This window comes from Sarcophilus harrisii, chromosome 2 (genome assembly GCF_902635505.1).
Source record: "Sarcophilus harrisii chromosome 2, mSarHar1.11, whole genome shotgun sequence".
NCBI lineage: Eukaryota > Metazoa > Chordata > Mammalia > Dasyuromorphia > Dasyuridae > Sarcophilus > Sarcophilus harrisii.
Genome location: NC_045427.1, coordinates 412,821,391 through 412,840,246, shown reverse-complemented (window position 1 = coordinate 412,840,246; position 18,856 = coordinate 412,821,391). Strand labels below are relative to the sequence as shown.

General features: G+C 37.3%; 1 protein-coding gene across 1 annotated transcript; it reads right to left on the bottom strand.

The window, feature by feature from the left end:
• Positions 1–4,051: 4,051 nt before the first annotated feature.
• On the bottom strand, positions 4,052–18,334 carry IL17B (interleukin 17B). Its single transcript, XM_031949512.1, has 3 exons — positions 18,217–18,334; positions 7,338–7,666; positions 4,052–4,583 (listed from the first exon to the last, which is right to left on the bottom strand). The coding sequence occupies exons 1-3, from the start codon at positions 18,235–18,237 to the stop codon at positions 4,337–4,339; spliced, it is 597 nt and encodes a 198-aa protein (XP_031805372.1). The 5' UTR covers positions 18,238–18,334; the 3' UTR covers positions 4,052–4,336.
• Positions 18,335–18,856: the final 522 nt, after the last annotated feature.

The window sequence follows — 18,856 nt, the reverse complement described above, 5'->3', positions numbered from 1 at the left end:
AGGATGCCTGAGGACAGTTCCAGAATGAGATAGCAGCAGAGATAGTTTTGAAGTCCAAAATTCAGAAATCAGCTAGAAAAAAAAAATGAGCTTATAGGAAGGTAGACTAGTTACTTGTGCCTAAAAAAGAGAGAATTTAGGATTGGAAGATAGTTTGGGGGCTTATAATCCAACCCTGCCTTTTCTAGATGAGAATGTGAGCTTCCAGGAGATTAAATGATTTATTTTCAAGTTAAAGTTACTTAACCTATAAGCAGCAGTGCTGGATTTGAACCCAGGACCATCGATTAAATCCAGTGCTTTTTCCTACTATATTGTTCTGGCATCTATTTGCTCTCTGACCATTTTGAAATGGTCACAAAATAGACTACATTTTTCTCATAATCTTATCAGTATAATCCTAAAATGATCTGTACTTGCACTCTTACTGAAATAGCAATAAATACGAGATGAAATCACCTGCATTTTCATTGGAAAAAAAAAAGCAATAGAGAATACACTCAACATTTTGCAACAAGCATTTTTAAGAGGTACTTTGGGATAATGAGGTTTTCTTTATTCTCACTTAAGTCTTTATTTTTGTGTTATGGGAATTTTTGATTTTTAAATTTCCTTTTATTAAATTTTATTATCTGAGAATGGGAGGAAATCAGGGCTATTTTTCCTGGTTAGGAGATTGTTGAGTTAGCTGACAGCTGTCTCTGTGGGATGTGAAAATTTATTTAAGGCCTCAAATATTCTTCAGATAAGAAGCCAGAGGAAGAATTGTAATTGTCCCCAACTCCTTGGATATTTTGGTGAATGGTGATATGTAAATCTTCCCCCTCTAATCAACCCATTATAAACTCTTTCTAAATATAGTTTAATCTGTAACCTGACTTCATTTACCCTATAGAATCTCTTTAACTAGATTTATTTCCTTAGGAAATATATGAGATTCTGATTCTATTTAACTAAATTTATTCAACTTTTATGACATTGAAGAAAGCCTAGGATTATAAATCTTAAAAAGTTTTTATAGCAAAAGAATATGTGAAATTGCAATATGTAAAAGAATTATTTCTCTATTATTAACATAATTGGTCTATAAAAAGCTTTGTAAAGAGCCTAGTCATTGTTCAATATTACATTTCTACCTCCTGGAATTGTGTTTAAGCATAATAAAACAAAATAAATAATAATACATAAAATAATTGGGTTTTTTGCCTCTACAATTTCTGCATTGTGGTAGTTTTTTTTTTTTTTGGCAATAATTATGTACCACATGAGCTCAAAAAGTACATACATTTCTCATCATACATGCCTTAACATGGAAATGGAAGAGAATCTGGAGTTCTGAAAATAATTCCAGGAGAACAAAGGTTCTGGCAAAATTCTGACAAGCTAGCCCAAGTACGGGCCACCACTGTCATCAAAGGCTAATGAAGTACAAAAAGCCAAATGTAATAATCAAAGGGTTAGTCTCCAAGGGTTGTCTTTTTTCTTTCTTTCTCTTTCTTTCTTTCTCTTTCTTCCTTCCTTCCTTCCTTCCTTCCTTCCTTCCTTCCTTCCTTCCTTCCTTCCTTCCTTCCTTCCTTCCTTTCTTCCTTTCTTTCTTTCTTTCTTTCTTTCTCTCTCTCTCTCTCTCTCTCTCTCTCTCTCTCTCTCTCTCTCTCTCTCTCTTTCTCTCTCTTTCTTTCTTTCTTTCTTTCACAGTAACTCCCAATGCATTGTCTAGGAAGGATGCCATCTGTATCAGTGGAAGGAATACCTATCATCTTTTAGTCACAGACCCCTGAAATTTTAAAATCTTTTGAGTGGCTATACATATGTTGCTTATTTTCACACATATAGGCATTTTATATATGTACATTTTTTTTTTTTTTTTGTTCTATTGTGTCCAACTCTTCATGACCCTTTGTGGGATTTTTTTGGAGTAGTTGCCATTTTCATTTTATTTTACAGATGAAGAAACTGAAATAAACAGGTTTAAGTGATTTGCTCAGAGTCATACAGCTAGTGTCTCAGGCTGTTTTTGAACTCTGGTGGTTCCTAACTTTAGGGCCAGTAGTAGTCTTATCTGCTGTCCCACCTATTTTCCTCATACATATGTCCCTACACATAATAGAAAGAGCTACCTTCTGAATTAGGAAGACTTGCATTTGAGGCCTGCCTCTCACCCATTCTCACTATGTGACCCTCTGCAAATCTCATAGCCTCTCAGTATCCTCAGTCAACTCTGTAGAATGGAATTTTAGAGTCAGTGATGATTTTCTTTAGTAAATATAATTAGTTTCCTCACCAAAGTTTCTTATACCAATAAAATCACAGACATGATGTCCAAAGATATAATATGTGTAACTATGTGTGCAAAGATATAGCTATGAAACGACCTTTTCTCCAGTGTTTGGCACATGGTGCTTAATAAATCACAATCATTATTATCATCAATATCTTCATGAGATTATATGATTATGATGATCATATCCAGTAATTACAGGGAGATCACTATTGTTGGACAGTTATAGTTATTAGCAAGTTCTGCCTTATATTGAGGCAAAATCTACCTTTTTTATTTTTTTTAACTTTTGCCTATTGTTCATGGTTCAATGCTGTGGGGCCAGAGGTTCCATAGTTTGGTAAGATAGCTAAGAATCCCCTGGCTCTTGCCTAGTTCTTTGGCCTCCAGTTGTATCCAGTTCTTTATGGGACATCTCCCCTTCTAACTCATCTCAGATGGTCTAGCCACACATCATCTTCATTATACATGGAATCTCTGACTATTGAACTTATTTCACATACATCTGAATAGTTATGTGTGTATGTGTTTGTGTGTGTGTGTGTGTATATATATATATATGTATGAATTTACTAATATAGACATGTGGATATATACATAAATTTATAGATCTATATCTATATATTCATATTTACATGTATATATAGAAAAAGATTAGATGTAGATATCTAAATATTTAGATATATATGTATATATGTACATATACACACATGGGTATATAGAAAAAGATTATAGCTATGTAGATAAGATATATAGAGATCTCTTTGTATGTCTTTGGGTTTCTGTCTCTGTCTCTGTCTCTCTCCATATCCATATCCTTATCTCTATCTTTTTCTATTTTTCTCTCTACTGGATTACAAATTTCATAAGAGCAAAGTTGGTGTCATATCTATCTGCATATCCTTAGAGACCTTTCAAATAGTATATAATTAATAGATATTTATTGAATTAGAGAACAACTGGGAGGTCAGATCTGCACTATAGTATTCCTAGTCCAGCCTCAAACAATTTGTAATAGAAGAACAAGGTTAACCACAAAGAGCTACAGATTAGGCAAGGGAAGGCCTTTCTTTCTGAAATGAGTTATGCTAGATTAGTCAATTAATCTACAAGCATTTTATTAATCACTGTGTGCCAGGCACTAAGGCTGAGGATACAAAGAAAAGAAAATATAGAAATAGTTTTTTCCAACTTCATCCCATCCCATCTCCATTTCCCACAGTCCCCCTTCTCTCCCTCTGTATACACACACACACACACACACACACACACACACACACACACACACATCCTTCTTTTCTTCATCCTAGTGGAGTACTGAGCTGGGAATGAAGTAGTAGAGCCTTGAAGACTGAGGAGGAGGAGGTAAGAGGGAACAGGATGGTGGTAATACTTTACCTTACTCAATTTTATTTATAATTTTATTCATACTTAACTAAGTTCACCTCTGTGAAGCTTTCCATGACATCACTGCTTCCCACTCCCACCTAAAAATATTCTTCTTGGTCCTCAAGTTTTCTTAGAGTACTTTTGTATTTCTTATTTTCTCACATCCTGGTCTACTTTGTAATATACTATAATATTGTCATGCTCCTCACTAGAGTGTAAGTTCCTTGAGGTCAGAGACTGTATTATTTTCTTTTCTCTTGTTCACCCCCCCCACACGACTTTTCCTAAATCTAATCTTTATTATAGATCATTGATTTTTTTTAAAGACTTGTTATTTTTTTACATGTCTTTTAAAAGACTTGGGGTTTTTTTTTTACATGCCTTTATTATGTCTCCCCCCCAACAATTAAACAATTAAGAAAAGCTCCTTATATCAAATATGCATAGTCCAGCAAAACAAATTCCCCATTGGCCATGTCCAAAAACGTGAGATAGCATCCTCTTCCATCTTCATATCCAAAGGTAAGGCTTTGCTTACAATAAGCATTTAATTAATATTTGTTGACTCAAATTAAATTGTTGGATCAACAATACTAAGGGCAGTCCCACTGTAGCTCAATATGTAGGTCCATCATCAGAGAGGAGAAAGTGCCATTCTCTTGGCCCTGCTCAGAAAATACAGGTACAGCCCACAGCGATTGTCTCCATGACAGTTCTCGGAGCACAGGCCTTTTGCTGCTTCCAGCCAGCCCGGGGAAACAAGGAGCACAGATGACGACGTACTGGAATCTGGCTGTAAATAGGAACACTCACCATGGTTCGATCTTCCTGCATCGTGAAGGGATTGATACAGCCTAGGCAAAGGCAGCGGGCCTCTGGGAGATCCACAGGGATTCTTGCTGGGTCATGATTCAGGCTGCAGGAGAGATGGGGGAGAGAGGCTCACAGAGAAAGCTGATTCACTAAATCCTCCCTTGTCCCCTTGACCTAGAGGTGAAGGCTAAGACTAAGTAGCAAGGCCTATGCCCTCTGGTCACTTCTCCCAAACCCTCACGTTCATGTAGTATAAAGCGATTTTGGCTCAAACTAAGATGATTCTCTGAAGTACTATCTTCTATTGAAAACATAATCAAAAAAACTTTGCAATATCAAAGTTTTTGTGGAATCATAGAATCTCAGAGATAGAAGGGGATGTCAGAGGCAATCTACTCTGACTCTGAGTAAGTCTCCCCTGGACATCCCTGTGTTCATCCAGCCTCTACATGAAGACCTTTAGTGATGGGAAACTCATGATCTTTTGGAAGAGACTGTTCTACTTCCAAGTTTCTCACATGGAGCTGAAATTTGTCTACATTTGCTCTATCACTCCTGTTCTGCTCTCCGGGGTCAAGCAGAATAAATTCTCTATTTCCTCCGTGTGTGTGTAAACATACACACATGCATATGTATATATGTTTATGTTTACATATACACACACACACACACATATATATATATAGAAAAAGATTACATTTCAAATGCTTGAAAATTGTAGTCATGTTCCCCCACTAAGTCTGCTCTTTCACAACCCAAACATCCCAATCTTTTCAACTTAAAGTAATAATAACTAAAATTTATATAGTCCTTTAAGGTTTACAAAACCACTTTAATATAAAAAATTCATTTGATCTTTACAACTCTACTAAATAGGTGCTTCTATTACCCTCATTTTGCAGATAAGGAGACTGAAATAGATGTAAACTGACTTTTCTAGGAACAAACAGGTAGTAAATGTACCAATCATATCATTCAGGGTCAGGATTATGAATATGATGCCTACTTTTTATAAGTTTAATAGTTTCCATGACATCTTATTATTTTCTAAATAGATAGCCATGGTATAATGGAAAGAACCTTGGACTTGACATTTGGAGACTAGGCTCAAATCTCAGCTCTACTATTTATTAGTTGTGTAAGCCATTTAGTCAAGTTATTTCCTTTTTCTGAACTTCAGTTTTACATCATCTGTGAAATGAGGGAAATAATGAATAATGCATGGACTATCTATCTTGAAAAGGTCATGTATGTAAATGTTAGCTATGATTATTACCAAGGAGGCATGGGCAGAGTTACAAGTATCTTCTGGAAGGCTATTCTTCTCAGAAAAGACCCAAATGGATAGTATTGAGTGAAAAACTCCTCAATCAGCTTTTATACATATCTAGATTTTGAGATGAATGTTTCATCTTTTTATGGGATGTTCTTATAATATCAACAGCAATAATAACATATTTATATACAAATTTAAAATGCTTTACATACATTGGTTTATTTGGTTCTCACCATGATCCTATGATTTTATTTCTGTAAGGAACTAGAGAGGAAACTGTCTGCCAAAGCATATCAACACTTATTCATCAAGTTAGTTGGGGTTTAGATTTAGAATGCTTAGAAAACAAATGACTTTTGCAGGATCACACAGCCAATATATTTCAGAGATGAGTCTCGAACCTCACTGCAGCCAAGCAGCAAGCAATTATCTTCATTTTGTAGATGGGAAGAAAGGGACTCAAAAAAGTGCTTTATTGTCCAGGGATTTATAAGGGACAAAGCCTGAATCAAAAGTCAGATTTTCCAAATACAATCCTAGCACTCTTTCCTTATTACCAACACTTTTTTTGTTGTTATCTTTACTTGATTTTATTTGCAGTTTATTGAGACTCAGCTCAGTCATCACAATTCTTTATCCATGGCTAATGTCCTCAACTTCATTTAGTTTTTGCTGTGGGAGAGCACCTTAGAGTTGGAATGGGCCTTAGAAGTAATCTGGTCTAATATTCTTCCCTACGTGAATGTAGTATGGTGAAAACAACACTAGATTCGAAATCAGAAAACCTAAATTTAAATCTTGCGTTTGCTACATATTACTTGATTGACTTTGGGGAAGTTCATCTGGGCTTCTGTTTCCATATTAGTAAAATGAGGAGGGGGCAGTTAGGTGGCACAGTGGATAGTATGCCAAGTTTGGAGTAGGAAGATCTGAGTTTAAATCTGGTCTCAGAGACTTACTAGCTGCGTGACCCTAGGCAAAGTCACCTAATCCTGATTGCCCCAGATTCTTCAGGAATAAAATGAACAGAAGGAAATAGCAAACTGTCCCAGTGTCTTTACCAAGAAAATCCCAAAATGGGGTTTTTGAAGAGTTGGGCATGACTGAAAATGACTAAACAACAACGATATGAAGACAGTGGACTTTGTTGCTTTTCTGCCTCATAACTTATGACTTTATCATTCTCCTATAATTATGAGTTTCTATTCCTGTTCTAATACTACCTTTGTGTCCTTGAGCAAATGACTTTATTTCTCTGATGCTCCATTCTCTTTTTGGATAATAATATTTACCCAACCTATTTCTTAGGATTGTTTGGAAGAGAGTGCTTTGTTAATCTTAATGTACTATAGGAACATGAGATAGTGGAAAGAAGACTGGATTTGAGTCCAAGATATTAGACCTCATAGTGACAATCATGTGTCTTGACTAAAGAACATGCCCTCCCTGAGTCTCAGTTTCCTCATCTGTAAAATGAAGGGTTTAGATTAAATTGAAAAGTGTCTACTGTCTATCATTCTAGATTCTATTACCACTTACCCTTCTATTACCCTTATTCTGGGGACCAGATGCTGGACTCACCTGTATGTCCATGGGGATAGGCTCCTCTTGTTGGACATCCACAGTTGCAGGTTGACCTCACATTTGCCTTTAGATTGCTCTGAGCTGTTCCTCAGCTGGGCCACCATCTCCTGAATGCTCCTTTCATATTCTTCCATTAAGGCAAACACCTTTTCCCCTGGCAGCTTCACCCTTTGGACCAAGTCTAAGGATCCCTGAGCCACTGAGGGAAGAATTTTTGTCCTCGTCAACCCCTTCCTCTTTCCTTTGGGATTCTGGAGTTTGGTCTTTGGCTGCCCTGGGACACTCAGGGTCAGGGAGAAGAAGATGGAGATGGCAAGGAGTCCAAGCTAAAGAAAGAGCCCATAGAAGTGTTACCATCTAAGTTAGTTTTACAAAGAGCCAAGAGTCACACTCCTGACTCTTTGTGAGGTCAAGCAGCAAGAGTCAATCCACAGTCCCACAGCCCTGGCCATGCAAGATATCCCAAGGAGAAAAGAATTCTATATTGTCTAAAATCGTCTCCCCCAATGCCTGCTACAATACTCAGGCCTCCTCTTGCCCTTCCCTCCTTACCCATGATCATACCTAGTACCATCTTCTCACGTCTACCACCATCCCAATTCCCATCCATACATTTCTAGACATAATCATACATGTTCCTTCCTTCCCCTAAAACCACACTTACCTTCCATCAACAGTCAACTACTCTACCTCACTTATACCTTTCTTCAATTCCATACTACTTCATACATGCCTATCCAATTACATTTACCCTCACTCCCTTATCCCTATCATAAAATATATAGGATTACAAAGGAAAACAATTAGATTAAAATAATTATCAAAATATTAAAAAGAATTATTCTAGAATCATGGGATTTTCTGGTTTAGACTTGGAAGAGACTGTTGCAATTATCTAATCCATTTTCTGCATTTTGTGAATGAAGAAATTAAAGCCAAAAGAGGGAAAATAGAGCCTTATCAAAAGTCACATAGTAAGTGGTGAGGGCAGGATCATAAGAATTACTTAATTCTACACTTTTATTAGTGATATATCTTCACAGTCATTGTTGTTGTTTAGCCCAAACCTTTGTGATGCCATTTGGGACTTGCTTGGCAGAGATAATAGAGCGGGTCACCATTTACTTCTCCAGGTCATTTTACAGATAAGGAAACTGAGGCAAACAGGGTGAGGTGGTTTGTTCAGGGTTACACAGCTGGTAAGTATCTGAAGCCAGTTTGGAACTCAGGAAAATGAGTCTTCCTGACTCCAGGTCCAGCACTCTATTCACTTTGCCAACCAGCTGCCCTGTTTTCCCAGTCATCTTGAATCAGAACTTTGATGAAATATTGATTCTTTCCTCTCCCTTATTAATACATCCAATGAGGTTCTTTATCCTATTGATTCCATCTTCAAAACTGCATCTATCCCCTCCTCTCCTCATGTCACCTAATTTCATACCTCATTATCTCTCACCTGAACTATTATGGAAGTTTTCTCATTAGCATCCCTGTCACATTTGTCTCCCCTGCCTAGTCTTGCCTTCACACAGTTACTCCAACTCAGAAATCTTTTATTGCTCCTTATTGCCTATCAGATAAAATGCTAACTTCCTAACTTGTCATTTAAGGCCCTCCATAATCTGGGTCCAAATAATCTAGTCAGATTTATGTTACATCCCTAGACACACTCTAAATTCCAAGCAAATTGCATTACCAGATAACCTCTTATCTACTGCTATCTCTTGCCTCTGTATATTTACTGGTTCTCTCTCATGCCTGAAATGTATTTCCTCCATATATCTACCTATTAGAATCCTTTCTTTCCTTGAAGGCACAGTTTAAATGCTGATTCTTCAATGAAGATTTCCTAATTCCTTCCAGATGAAAGTAATTTCTGACTTCTTGAATTTGCCTAAGTATTTTGTTTGGATTTCTGTTTTATCCATAATCCCTCCTGTTCCTTGCCCCCATCACATCTTAACTTGTGTTGCAGAATCACAGTTTCTCAGATTTGGAAGACTTCAAGAACTTGAAAAATATATGAACGGAGAATTCCCCCCACAACATATCTGATGAGTGGTCATGCAGTTTTAGAAGACTCCAGTGAGGGAGGCCATTCCGTATCCAATCAGCTGTCATGTCAGCTTTTTAGTATGCAGCACTTTCTCTCTTCTGCCACTACAACCATGTAAGTTCAGGCCCTCATCATTTCACACCTGAACCACTGCAATAATTTCTTCTTATTTTAACTTATCCTCCAATCAGCTGTCAAGCTTATCTTCCAAAAGCATAAGTTTGATCATGGCAATCTAAACCATTCCATAAATCCCAGTGGCTCTTTATTACCTATAGGATTAAATACAAAATTCTTTCTTTGACCTTCATGGCCTTTTTTTTTTTAAAGCCCTCCATGGCACAACTCCTTCCTACCTCTCCAGGCTTCTTACATATTACTTACATTAATATGTATTTTGTTTGGATCTATGTTTTATCTATATCCAATGCAGCCAATGAATTATTTTATGATCTAGTGACCCTTACTTCCTTGCTATTCCTTGTCATTGTACAATTCCTCCTTCCCTTCTAACTTGCTTTAGGAATAATCATCAAATCAATACTATGATTGTTTTTGGAAATGGCCCATCATCACATTGCTCTATGGCTCTACTCATCATCCCTCTAACTTTACCTTTCCTTCTTAAGTTACCACCCTCCCTATTAGAATGGCAACTTCAATATCAATACTATGATTGTTTTTTGGAAATGGCCCGTCATCACATTGCTCTGTGGCTCTACTCATCATCCCTATAATTTTACCTTTCCTTGTTAAATTACCACTATCCCTATTAGAACTGCAGCTTCCTAAAGACAGAGATTGTTTCTTCTATTTATGCCCCCAGGGCTTTAGCCTAGTGCCTGACACATAGTAAATGCTTAATAAATGTTTTTTTTAAAATAATTGACCAATTAATTAATGTTCCTGAAGGCAGAGATAATAAAAATAAAACAAGCTAGCATTAATATAGTACTCGGACATTTGCAAAACACTTTGAAAACATAATTTCATTTCATCCTTGCAACAATCCTAGGAAATAGAAGGTATTATAATCTCCATTTTTATAGATGAGAAAACTGAGAAAAACAGGTGAAATTACTTGTCTAGTATCACACAGAGAATAAGCATGTGGGGTAGGACTATAACATTCTTCATTTTTGTTTCCTTTGCTTAGTAAATTGAATTGAAATCGAAGCTTTGATATTTATCTTTAATTTCCAGTCTGTACTTAATTCCTTTCCTAAGCAATGCTCATAGCTGTAATTGTAATAATCTGTATATCTAACATGATTATTACATATACATATATCTAATATGATTATTGCAATTATAATTATGAACATTGCTTAGAGGGACATTTTCATGTATATTTTATACACATATAAGTGTATGCATATATGCATGTGGGTGTATATATGTATATACATGCAAATATATGTGTATATATGTCTATAGTACTTTAACATTCATTAGAATATCAGTTCCTTGAGGCAGAAACTGGTTTTTCTTTGTGTGAATGGAATGATTAGCACAATGTCTGGCACAGAGTGCATTTTCTATAATTGCTTGTTCATTGACTGTCAGATTTTTTTATATTTGGGAGTCAGAATGCTGCAGCAAAAGAATCCTGGATTCAGAATAAAAAGCCAAACAAAACAAAATGGAAAACATTACCACAGCTTGACTTTGAGTCCTGGCTTTGGCCCTTATGAGTTATGAACCTTATAACCTTGACCCTAACAATCTTTATGATTTTTAGTGTGTGACTTGACCACACTGAGCTCAGTTTCCTTTTCTGTCAAGGGGAAACATTGAAGTAGATTGTCTCTAAAAGCCTTCTAGTACTAAGACCATGTAAATTCCTTCCTGTCTACTATATGAAACACTCTTACAGGAAGTAAAGAAATAGTTATATTTTCATGTTGCATACCAAGTTGTCAGCATTGTAAACAAGTCATCTCTGTTACTGTGGCAAAGAGGATTAAAAATGGCTGCCGGCTGGATGCTGACAAGGGTGTAGAATACTAGGCTGATATCCGAGGATGGATAGCTTTGAGAATGCACTATTGTAAGCCTGTTAGTTTAAGGAATGCAGAGGAGACAGGACAAAGGGGACAATACAAGAAGGATACTTAGGAGATGAGAGGAATAAATGACCAGGTCAAGATAACCAGAGGATGAAGAGATTTATTAACACGCATGGGCAGTAAGACTGTTACCCAGACGACAGAGGTACTCCCTTACTGGAGAGTGGGTTGAGCATGTGTTGAACTATGTAACAACGAGGTCAAGAAACCATAGGCTAATATTTGAGTGACATTCAGGAATGGCTGTGGGAGGGGCAATTTGGATAAGTGTCATGGGCATGGAGAGAGAGTGGGATTTGGCTCACTGAATTTGTTATCCTATTTTGGGAGAAAAGTTAGGTTTAGATGGCAAGTTCAATTCACATAGCCTTTAGCCAGAGATATGCAAGTTCAAGAAAAGTAGGTGAATCCAAGTTTCCTATATATTTTTCCTGAAACTCCCATTGGCCATGATGAGTCTCAGGAATAGGGTCTGGGAGTTCTGCATGGAGGTGGTGCAGTTCCAGTGCAGTATGGACTTGACTGATAGTTTTCTGGGAGCTGATTATATGGTGATATATAATCTTACATTTTAAGAATCCAAATTACAGATAAGGAAAAGGGAGATTTATAGTCACTTTAAAATAGTAAACATATAGGGTAGAAATTTGTCCGTGGGGAAAAAAAGATTATTGTTCATTGAAGAGGAAATGGAAAGTTTAGTTGATAAATATTATAGCAGAGCTATAATTGGAAATCAATGCCTGAGACAAATAACACAAAACATGCCCTTAAATCAACTTTAAGATATAATTGCTAAGATACATTTTGGCAGAGCTAGTTAGAATTTGTCCACTAAAAGGAAGGACTATGCTTCTAAAACTAGTTATTTTTGCTAACTAGAAATAAGGATTAGTTGATTCTATACAACTGAATGGCTATTTCAAGGGATGAAGTTCCTGCATTGCAGTCTTTATAACTTAAATAAAAAGAAGAAAGAAAACTGTAAGGGAAGGGTGAGGGCTATACTCTGGAAGATTTTGGTGCCCCAGATCAATGAAAATGAGGAGTAGGTGCATATAAAACAGAAAAATCAGATCAAGAGGTGAGTAGATTACCCCTTAAACAAACTTGAAATTAAACCAGTGAAACATAAGAATTAACAAAGAAACAACTGTGAAAGTTAAATCTGTGGAGTCAGAGACTGTGAGTTATCAGATTTTTGCTCAATGACATATCATCTGGGACAGAAGAAATGTTTAACATTACAAAAAGAATTATAGGATGCCTAGGAGAAATAGGAGAAAGGAGTTCATTACAGAATAAATAATGAATTGTGTTGCTGACTTTCCTGCAAGGAAGAAAGCCTAAGATACCCAGAAAAATTAAGCCTGGAGTTCCTTAGGAGATTGTTTCACTTGGATCCCTAAAGACAGAAAGATAAATCCTCTCCCCTAAAAGAGCTCATGGGGAATGCTCTATGATCATCCCAGAAAGGAAGACAAGAGAGAAAAATAGTTGACAAGTCTATTTCAGGGAAAAAAAAACTCCAGATTTGAGGTCCCAGAGGAAAGGACTGCAGCCAAGAGACAGCTCAAAAATTTTGACGTGGTCGAGCTGAGTTAAAGTGGGGTAAGCCCTTGGAATCTTGCTGGGGTTGAACAAGCACAGGAGGTTGGGACAACCAGTGCTTCTTTGACCTGGATTTTGTTTGTATGCTTCCCATTACAAATTGGGGGGAGGGCAGTGCCTTATTCACAAAATACAGAGAAGAGTCTGTATCATTGGTCAAAGTCCATAGGGGACTGAGGAGAGTAGCATGTAGGCAGGAGTCAAATAGGGTTGCAAAGAGTAGAAGAAAGGAGACATTTTCCAAAGTGGTGAGCAGCCTGAAAAAAGGAGGAAGTCTTCCCAAAGCTGCATCAAATTCTGTTTCATGTAATCATCAGGTCTTAATTTTGGAACTGGAAGGACACTTAAGAGGCCAATGAGTCTGATACCTTCATTTCATATGTGTGTGTATATATGTGTGTACATATATATATCTATGCATATATATATATATACATATATATGGGGGGGGGAAGAAAGCGAGAGAGACAGACACAGACACAGAGAAACAGAGTCAGAGAGAAACAGAGACACAGAGAGATAATACATCACACACACACATACATACACACACACACACACGCACACGCACACACACATACATACACAACCCAGAGCCAGCATTTAATAAATTCTTGGATTATAAGGTTGTGCAAAGTTATCAGACTCACTTTAATCATCTGGGTTCAGTGGCAAAATATAGATTAAGATGACTAGAGACAACTCTGGTTGCAATCTTTTTAAGCTTTTTTTTTTTTTTTACATTATTATTTTTTTTATTTTAGTTTTCAACATTTACTTTTATAGCATTTTGAGTTCCAAATGTTTCTCTCTTCCTCCCCTTTATCCTCTCTCCCCAGGAGATCAAGCTAGTTGATAGATTATATATGTACAATCATATCAAACATTCACATTAATCATGCTGTGAAAGACAAATAAATCAGAACAAAAGGTACAAACCATGAGCAAGAAAAAAAAGAGCAAAAATAATATGCTTCAATTTACATTCAGACTGTATAGTTCTTTCTCTGGATCTGGATACCCTTTTCCAATCTGAGTATTTTGGAACTGTCTTAAATCATTGTATGGCTGAGAAGAGCTAATTCTATTAGAGTTGCACAATTGCAACAATGTTACTGTTACTATGTACAATGTTCTCTTGGCTCTGCTCACTTCACTCAGCATCAATCCATGTACTTTGGCTTTTTTAAGCTAAGATATTTAACAGGTTCCAGTTTGGGCAACATCCAATATGGGTAAGACTAGATTAGAAATGAATCCGGGAATAACCTAGTCAAAAAAAAAATCAACCTGGAAGCGGAAGATCCTTTGGGTTTTTGGTCAAAACAGAAACAATTGTTGCTTACACTCATTCTGAGCCAATAGCACCCAAACAATGACCAAATAAAATTTGGCCTGCAACCTATTATTGGTCCCAAACCAGAGTGATTTGGATGGTTCTTAAGAAAGAAATCTAGCCAGTAACCCTAAAAGATTTTGTAAGGTTTTAGTGATTAAAAATTTACATTCCTTCGGGCAGCACATCTGCAGTTAAGGGTTACATGCAGATACAAGTTACATGAATTTAAGGTATAGAAACATCTCTTAGTATAGCACCTCAGTAATTTCAGTGACCAGTCTTAGAGACCATGAGAATTGGCTGTTTCATTATCTGGAGTGTGTCAGAGACAAAAGTTGTGTTATAATCCCCCAAATCTTTTAGACTTGTAAACAGGATGAATCAAGGATAAACTTAAAATCAATCCTATTAAAGGAATACATGATATTGGTCTAATCCCTAACTCCTTAGATAGTAGTGAAAGTTTCTATTGTGATGGATCAAGGCAGCATCTATAGGGAAGGAGCATGTGGATACTCAGCACTTGTTAATTCTCTTCCATTAGTAGGGCATTCTCCATATCCTTGTTTTCCATGGAGGGGAGGGGAAAGGAAGAATTTTTGGAGATTTTGGAACTCAAAATGCAACATTCTGCCATGCAACATCATGAGCAAATTAGGAACCATATTCTTATGGGTAAACTGGATGTGATCAAAGCTGTCAGAGGGAGATTTGGGTGCAAATAGGACAGAGTGTGCCCTTTGTATTCACTTTGTATGTGTTTTGTGTTTGCTTATATGTATACCTGTTGTTTCCTCCAATAGAATGTAAGCCCTTTGAAGACAGTACTGTTTCATTTTTGCTTTCGTATTCTTAGTGCCTTGTACAGTGCCTGGCACAAAGTAAGTGTTTAACAAATGCTGATTGATTGATTGATTGTTATGCTAATCAAATATTTGGAGGGAGAATGGGTTGGATATTATGGGCTCAGACACAATTTATTGCTTTGTACATCTGAGAGAGTTCCTATATATAGATATGTATAATCTGTTGTTTAGTTGTTTCAGTCATGTCCAACTCTTCAGGACCTCATTTGGTATTTTCTTGGCAAAGATACTGGAGTAGTTTGCCATTTTCTTCACTAGCTCATTCTGCAGATGAGTAAATTGAGGCAGAGTTGAATGACTTGCCCAGAGTCACATAGCTAGTAAATGTTTGAGGCCAGATTTAAACTCGGGAAGATAAATCTTCTTGACTTCAGGCCTGGCACATTATCCACTGTTCCATCTAGATGCCCAGGTATATGGGTATTATAGCATAAAAAGTGGTCCTTCTTCTACCTTTGGTGAGAAGGCCAGATGACTAACTTCTATTTTCAGTATAGGTATAGCAACCCAGGTACCAAAACACAGAGCTAGAGGATGCAAACGAAGCATAAATGGTCTGTGAAATACTGGAAGAAATGGGTCATGTACTATTAGAACTCATCCTGTTTGGACTATGGACCTGAATTTGGAGTATCTGGAGACATTATTGCTTCCCCTTTTGTGTTTCATATACACAAAGATAGAAAGGTAGAAAGAGCAACTGGAATGATGACTTTTATTATTAATGGAAGGAAGAATAAGTAGGGTGGCATGTGATTGGTATTGTGTCATTTAAAAAATAACAGGTTGACTGCTAACTAATAAAAAGAGAAGGGTGAAATTCAGAAAAGCAGGGGAAAAGTGAGGACTTGTTTAAATAAATTCATATAACAAAATATGGGGATAGTATTAAGATAAGCTGCAGATCCTTTGGGCAGATAAGAGTTTTAGTATTAAGATAGGATTAATAATAATAATAGCTAGCAATTATATAATGCTTTAAGGTTCACAAATAACTTTATAAATGTTATCTCATTTTATTCTTACAATAACCATGAGAGTTTGGTTTTTTTTGGTTTTTTTTTTTGTTTGTTTTTTTTTACATTTTACAGATAATAAAACCGAGGCAAGTTGGTGGCTAGGTGACTTGCTCAGGATCACACTGATAGTAAATGTCTAAGGCATCCTGAACTCCTAGTACTAGAATTTTGATTGAACATATTTAAAACTATGCAAATAGTTGTTAATAATATTATGATGAGACAAATGGCAACAGATGTGGCACATCTGGATCATCACTGAATGATATTTGAAGAGAAAGTGAAGGAGGAGCAATATACCTCAGTAAGATGGGAATCAGAAGAGTGGGATGTGACTTAATGAAAATGAGGTGCTGAGTTTGAAGGAAAAGACAAACTGGCTGGATAAGTCTCTTCCTAGAGCTTTTAGCTAAAGATCTGTAGGCTCAATAAAATATCTAGGTAAATCAAGGCCTAGAGGAGACCATATAAGGATAGGAGGAGGGGAAGGTGAAGTATCCCAGCTCAAATTAAGTTTTAACAACTCCTTATAGGTAGTCTGGAAAGAGCATTTCACCTGGAATTGTCTATATATCTGTAAATGTGCCTTTTTATTCTTACAACCAGTGGCTAAATTGTTCCTCCTTTCTCATTGTAAATTCTGGAACAGAAATTTTTATACTCTGGAACAGAAAGGTAGTTACTCTACTGACATGCTAATAAACAACAACCACCTGTGGAGTTTTTGTTGTTATTGAGCTAACTTGTGTCTGTATCTTTCTGATCTCATTTGGGATTTTTCTTGGCAAAAATACTAAAGTAATTTGCCATTTTCTTCTCTAGTTTGTTTTACAGATGAGGAAATTGAGGCAGAGTTAAGTGACTTGCTCAGAGTCACACAGCTGGTAAGTGTCTGAAGTCACATTTGAACTCATGAAGATGAGTCTTCCTATCTCTAGGCTTGGTGCTCTTATGTGTGTGTCACTGGAAGAATCTGGACTAGCACCCAGGTCTCTTAACTTCCACTCTTTTCTTTACATCAACATTGTTTCCCTTTCTTTGTCAGTGTAACATTAATCACTCAAAATGAAATATGAAAAAGTCAGTCAAGCTTTAAGGTTGTTTGGCTCATACGTTGCTTTTTTGGAAGGATCAGATGATTGGAAAAATTTTGCTAGGTATCACCCAGATGTGTCCTTTAGACATAGCCTTTAAGTGGGGAGTTTTCACCCACTCCAACTTTACTTATTCAGAGAGAGGCAGTGTGGGAGAGTAGACAGTGCTCTGTGCCTGGAATCAGGAGAGATTTGGGTCTAACCTGCCTCAGGACACTTGATGCATACTTGATCCTTAGGTAATCATTCACTTTTCTGAACCTTATTTCCTTTACCTGTAAAACAGGGATAGTGAATATTTGTGAAGAAAGTACTTTGTAAAACTCAACGTACCATACAGTACAAATGTGTTGTTGTCAGACTAAGAGACTAATGCATTTTAGAGATCATTAAGACTGACTTCTTTATTTTATTGAGGAGGAAACTGAGGTCCAGAAAGAGAAAGAAAGTGACTCACCTAACATCCTCCAGTTAGTGTGACAAGTGATAGTAAGATTTTGAATCCAAGTTGTTACACTCCATATGCATTGCTTTGAATCTGCAGCCTTAGGACTGTGATCCAGCCCTCTTAATAGTCGCCATTGGCAAATGTTATAAAACTAGGCTCTGTTTCTTCCTTGGCCTGAGGGACCTCGCAGGCATGAAGGGAGAAGAGGGGGACTAGTGAAAGAATGATTCTCTGGTGGACTATATTTCCAGATCAAACAGCCTCAGCCATGCACCCATAAGAAAGAACTGAATAAGAAAAACTGAACCCCAAGATCCCTAAATGGGGTAAAAGGGAGAGAAGCAGAAGGATGGGGGTGAGAAACAGCCACGTACCAGAGTGTGAACTGAAGGCATTGTAGGGAACCAGTTGATGACAGCAGCCGCAGCAGCAACAGTAACAGCAGGGATGTCTCCCTCGGACTGGCAAAGAGAATATGGAACAAGGCAATTATAGATAAAAAGGGGTGTGTTTGTGGAGACTGAGGGGTGGGTGGGATAGTTCAGAGCTTCACCCCCTGGCCATGTCTGGCCTAGATTCATATTGGCAAGGAAAGGGGGCCGTGGGCAGCCTCGGAAGCTGCCCAAGGTGTTGCCTGGGCTGTTGACAAAAGGACAATGTCCTGTGTGTCTGGTAGAGTTTAGCTGGACAGCATCTCTGCTCTTGGCTTGTGGCCACCTGACCACCAGCACCCACAGTTCAAACTGAGACAATCAGGTTCCCTGGATGGACTTTGGGGGGAGGGTGAAGGTTGGGGAGGTGCGGTCAGAAGAGCAAACGTCCTCAGCAGTTTCTTTGGCTGCAGCTGGAGCTCAGCCTAATCTCACAAGGAAACAGCTCCTGAGCTCTGCAAAGAAGCCACATTTTCAACAAGAATCAGGTCGTTTGTTTTATAATTCCTGCTTTGCCACCAATCTATTCTGTAATTTTAGGCAAGACACTTGCCATTTCTGAGCCTTAATTTATCCAAATGGA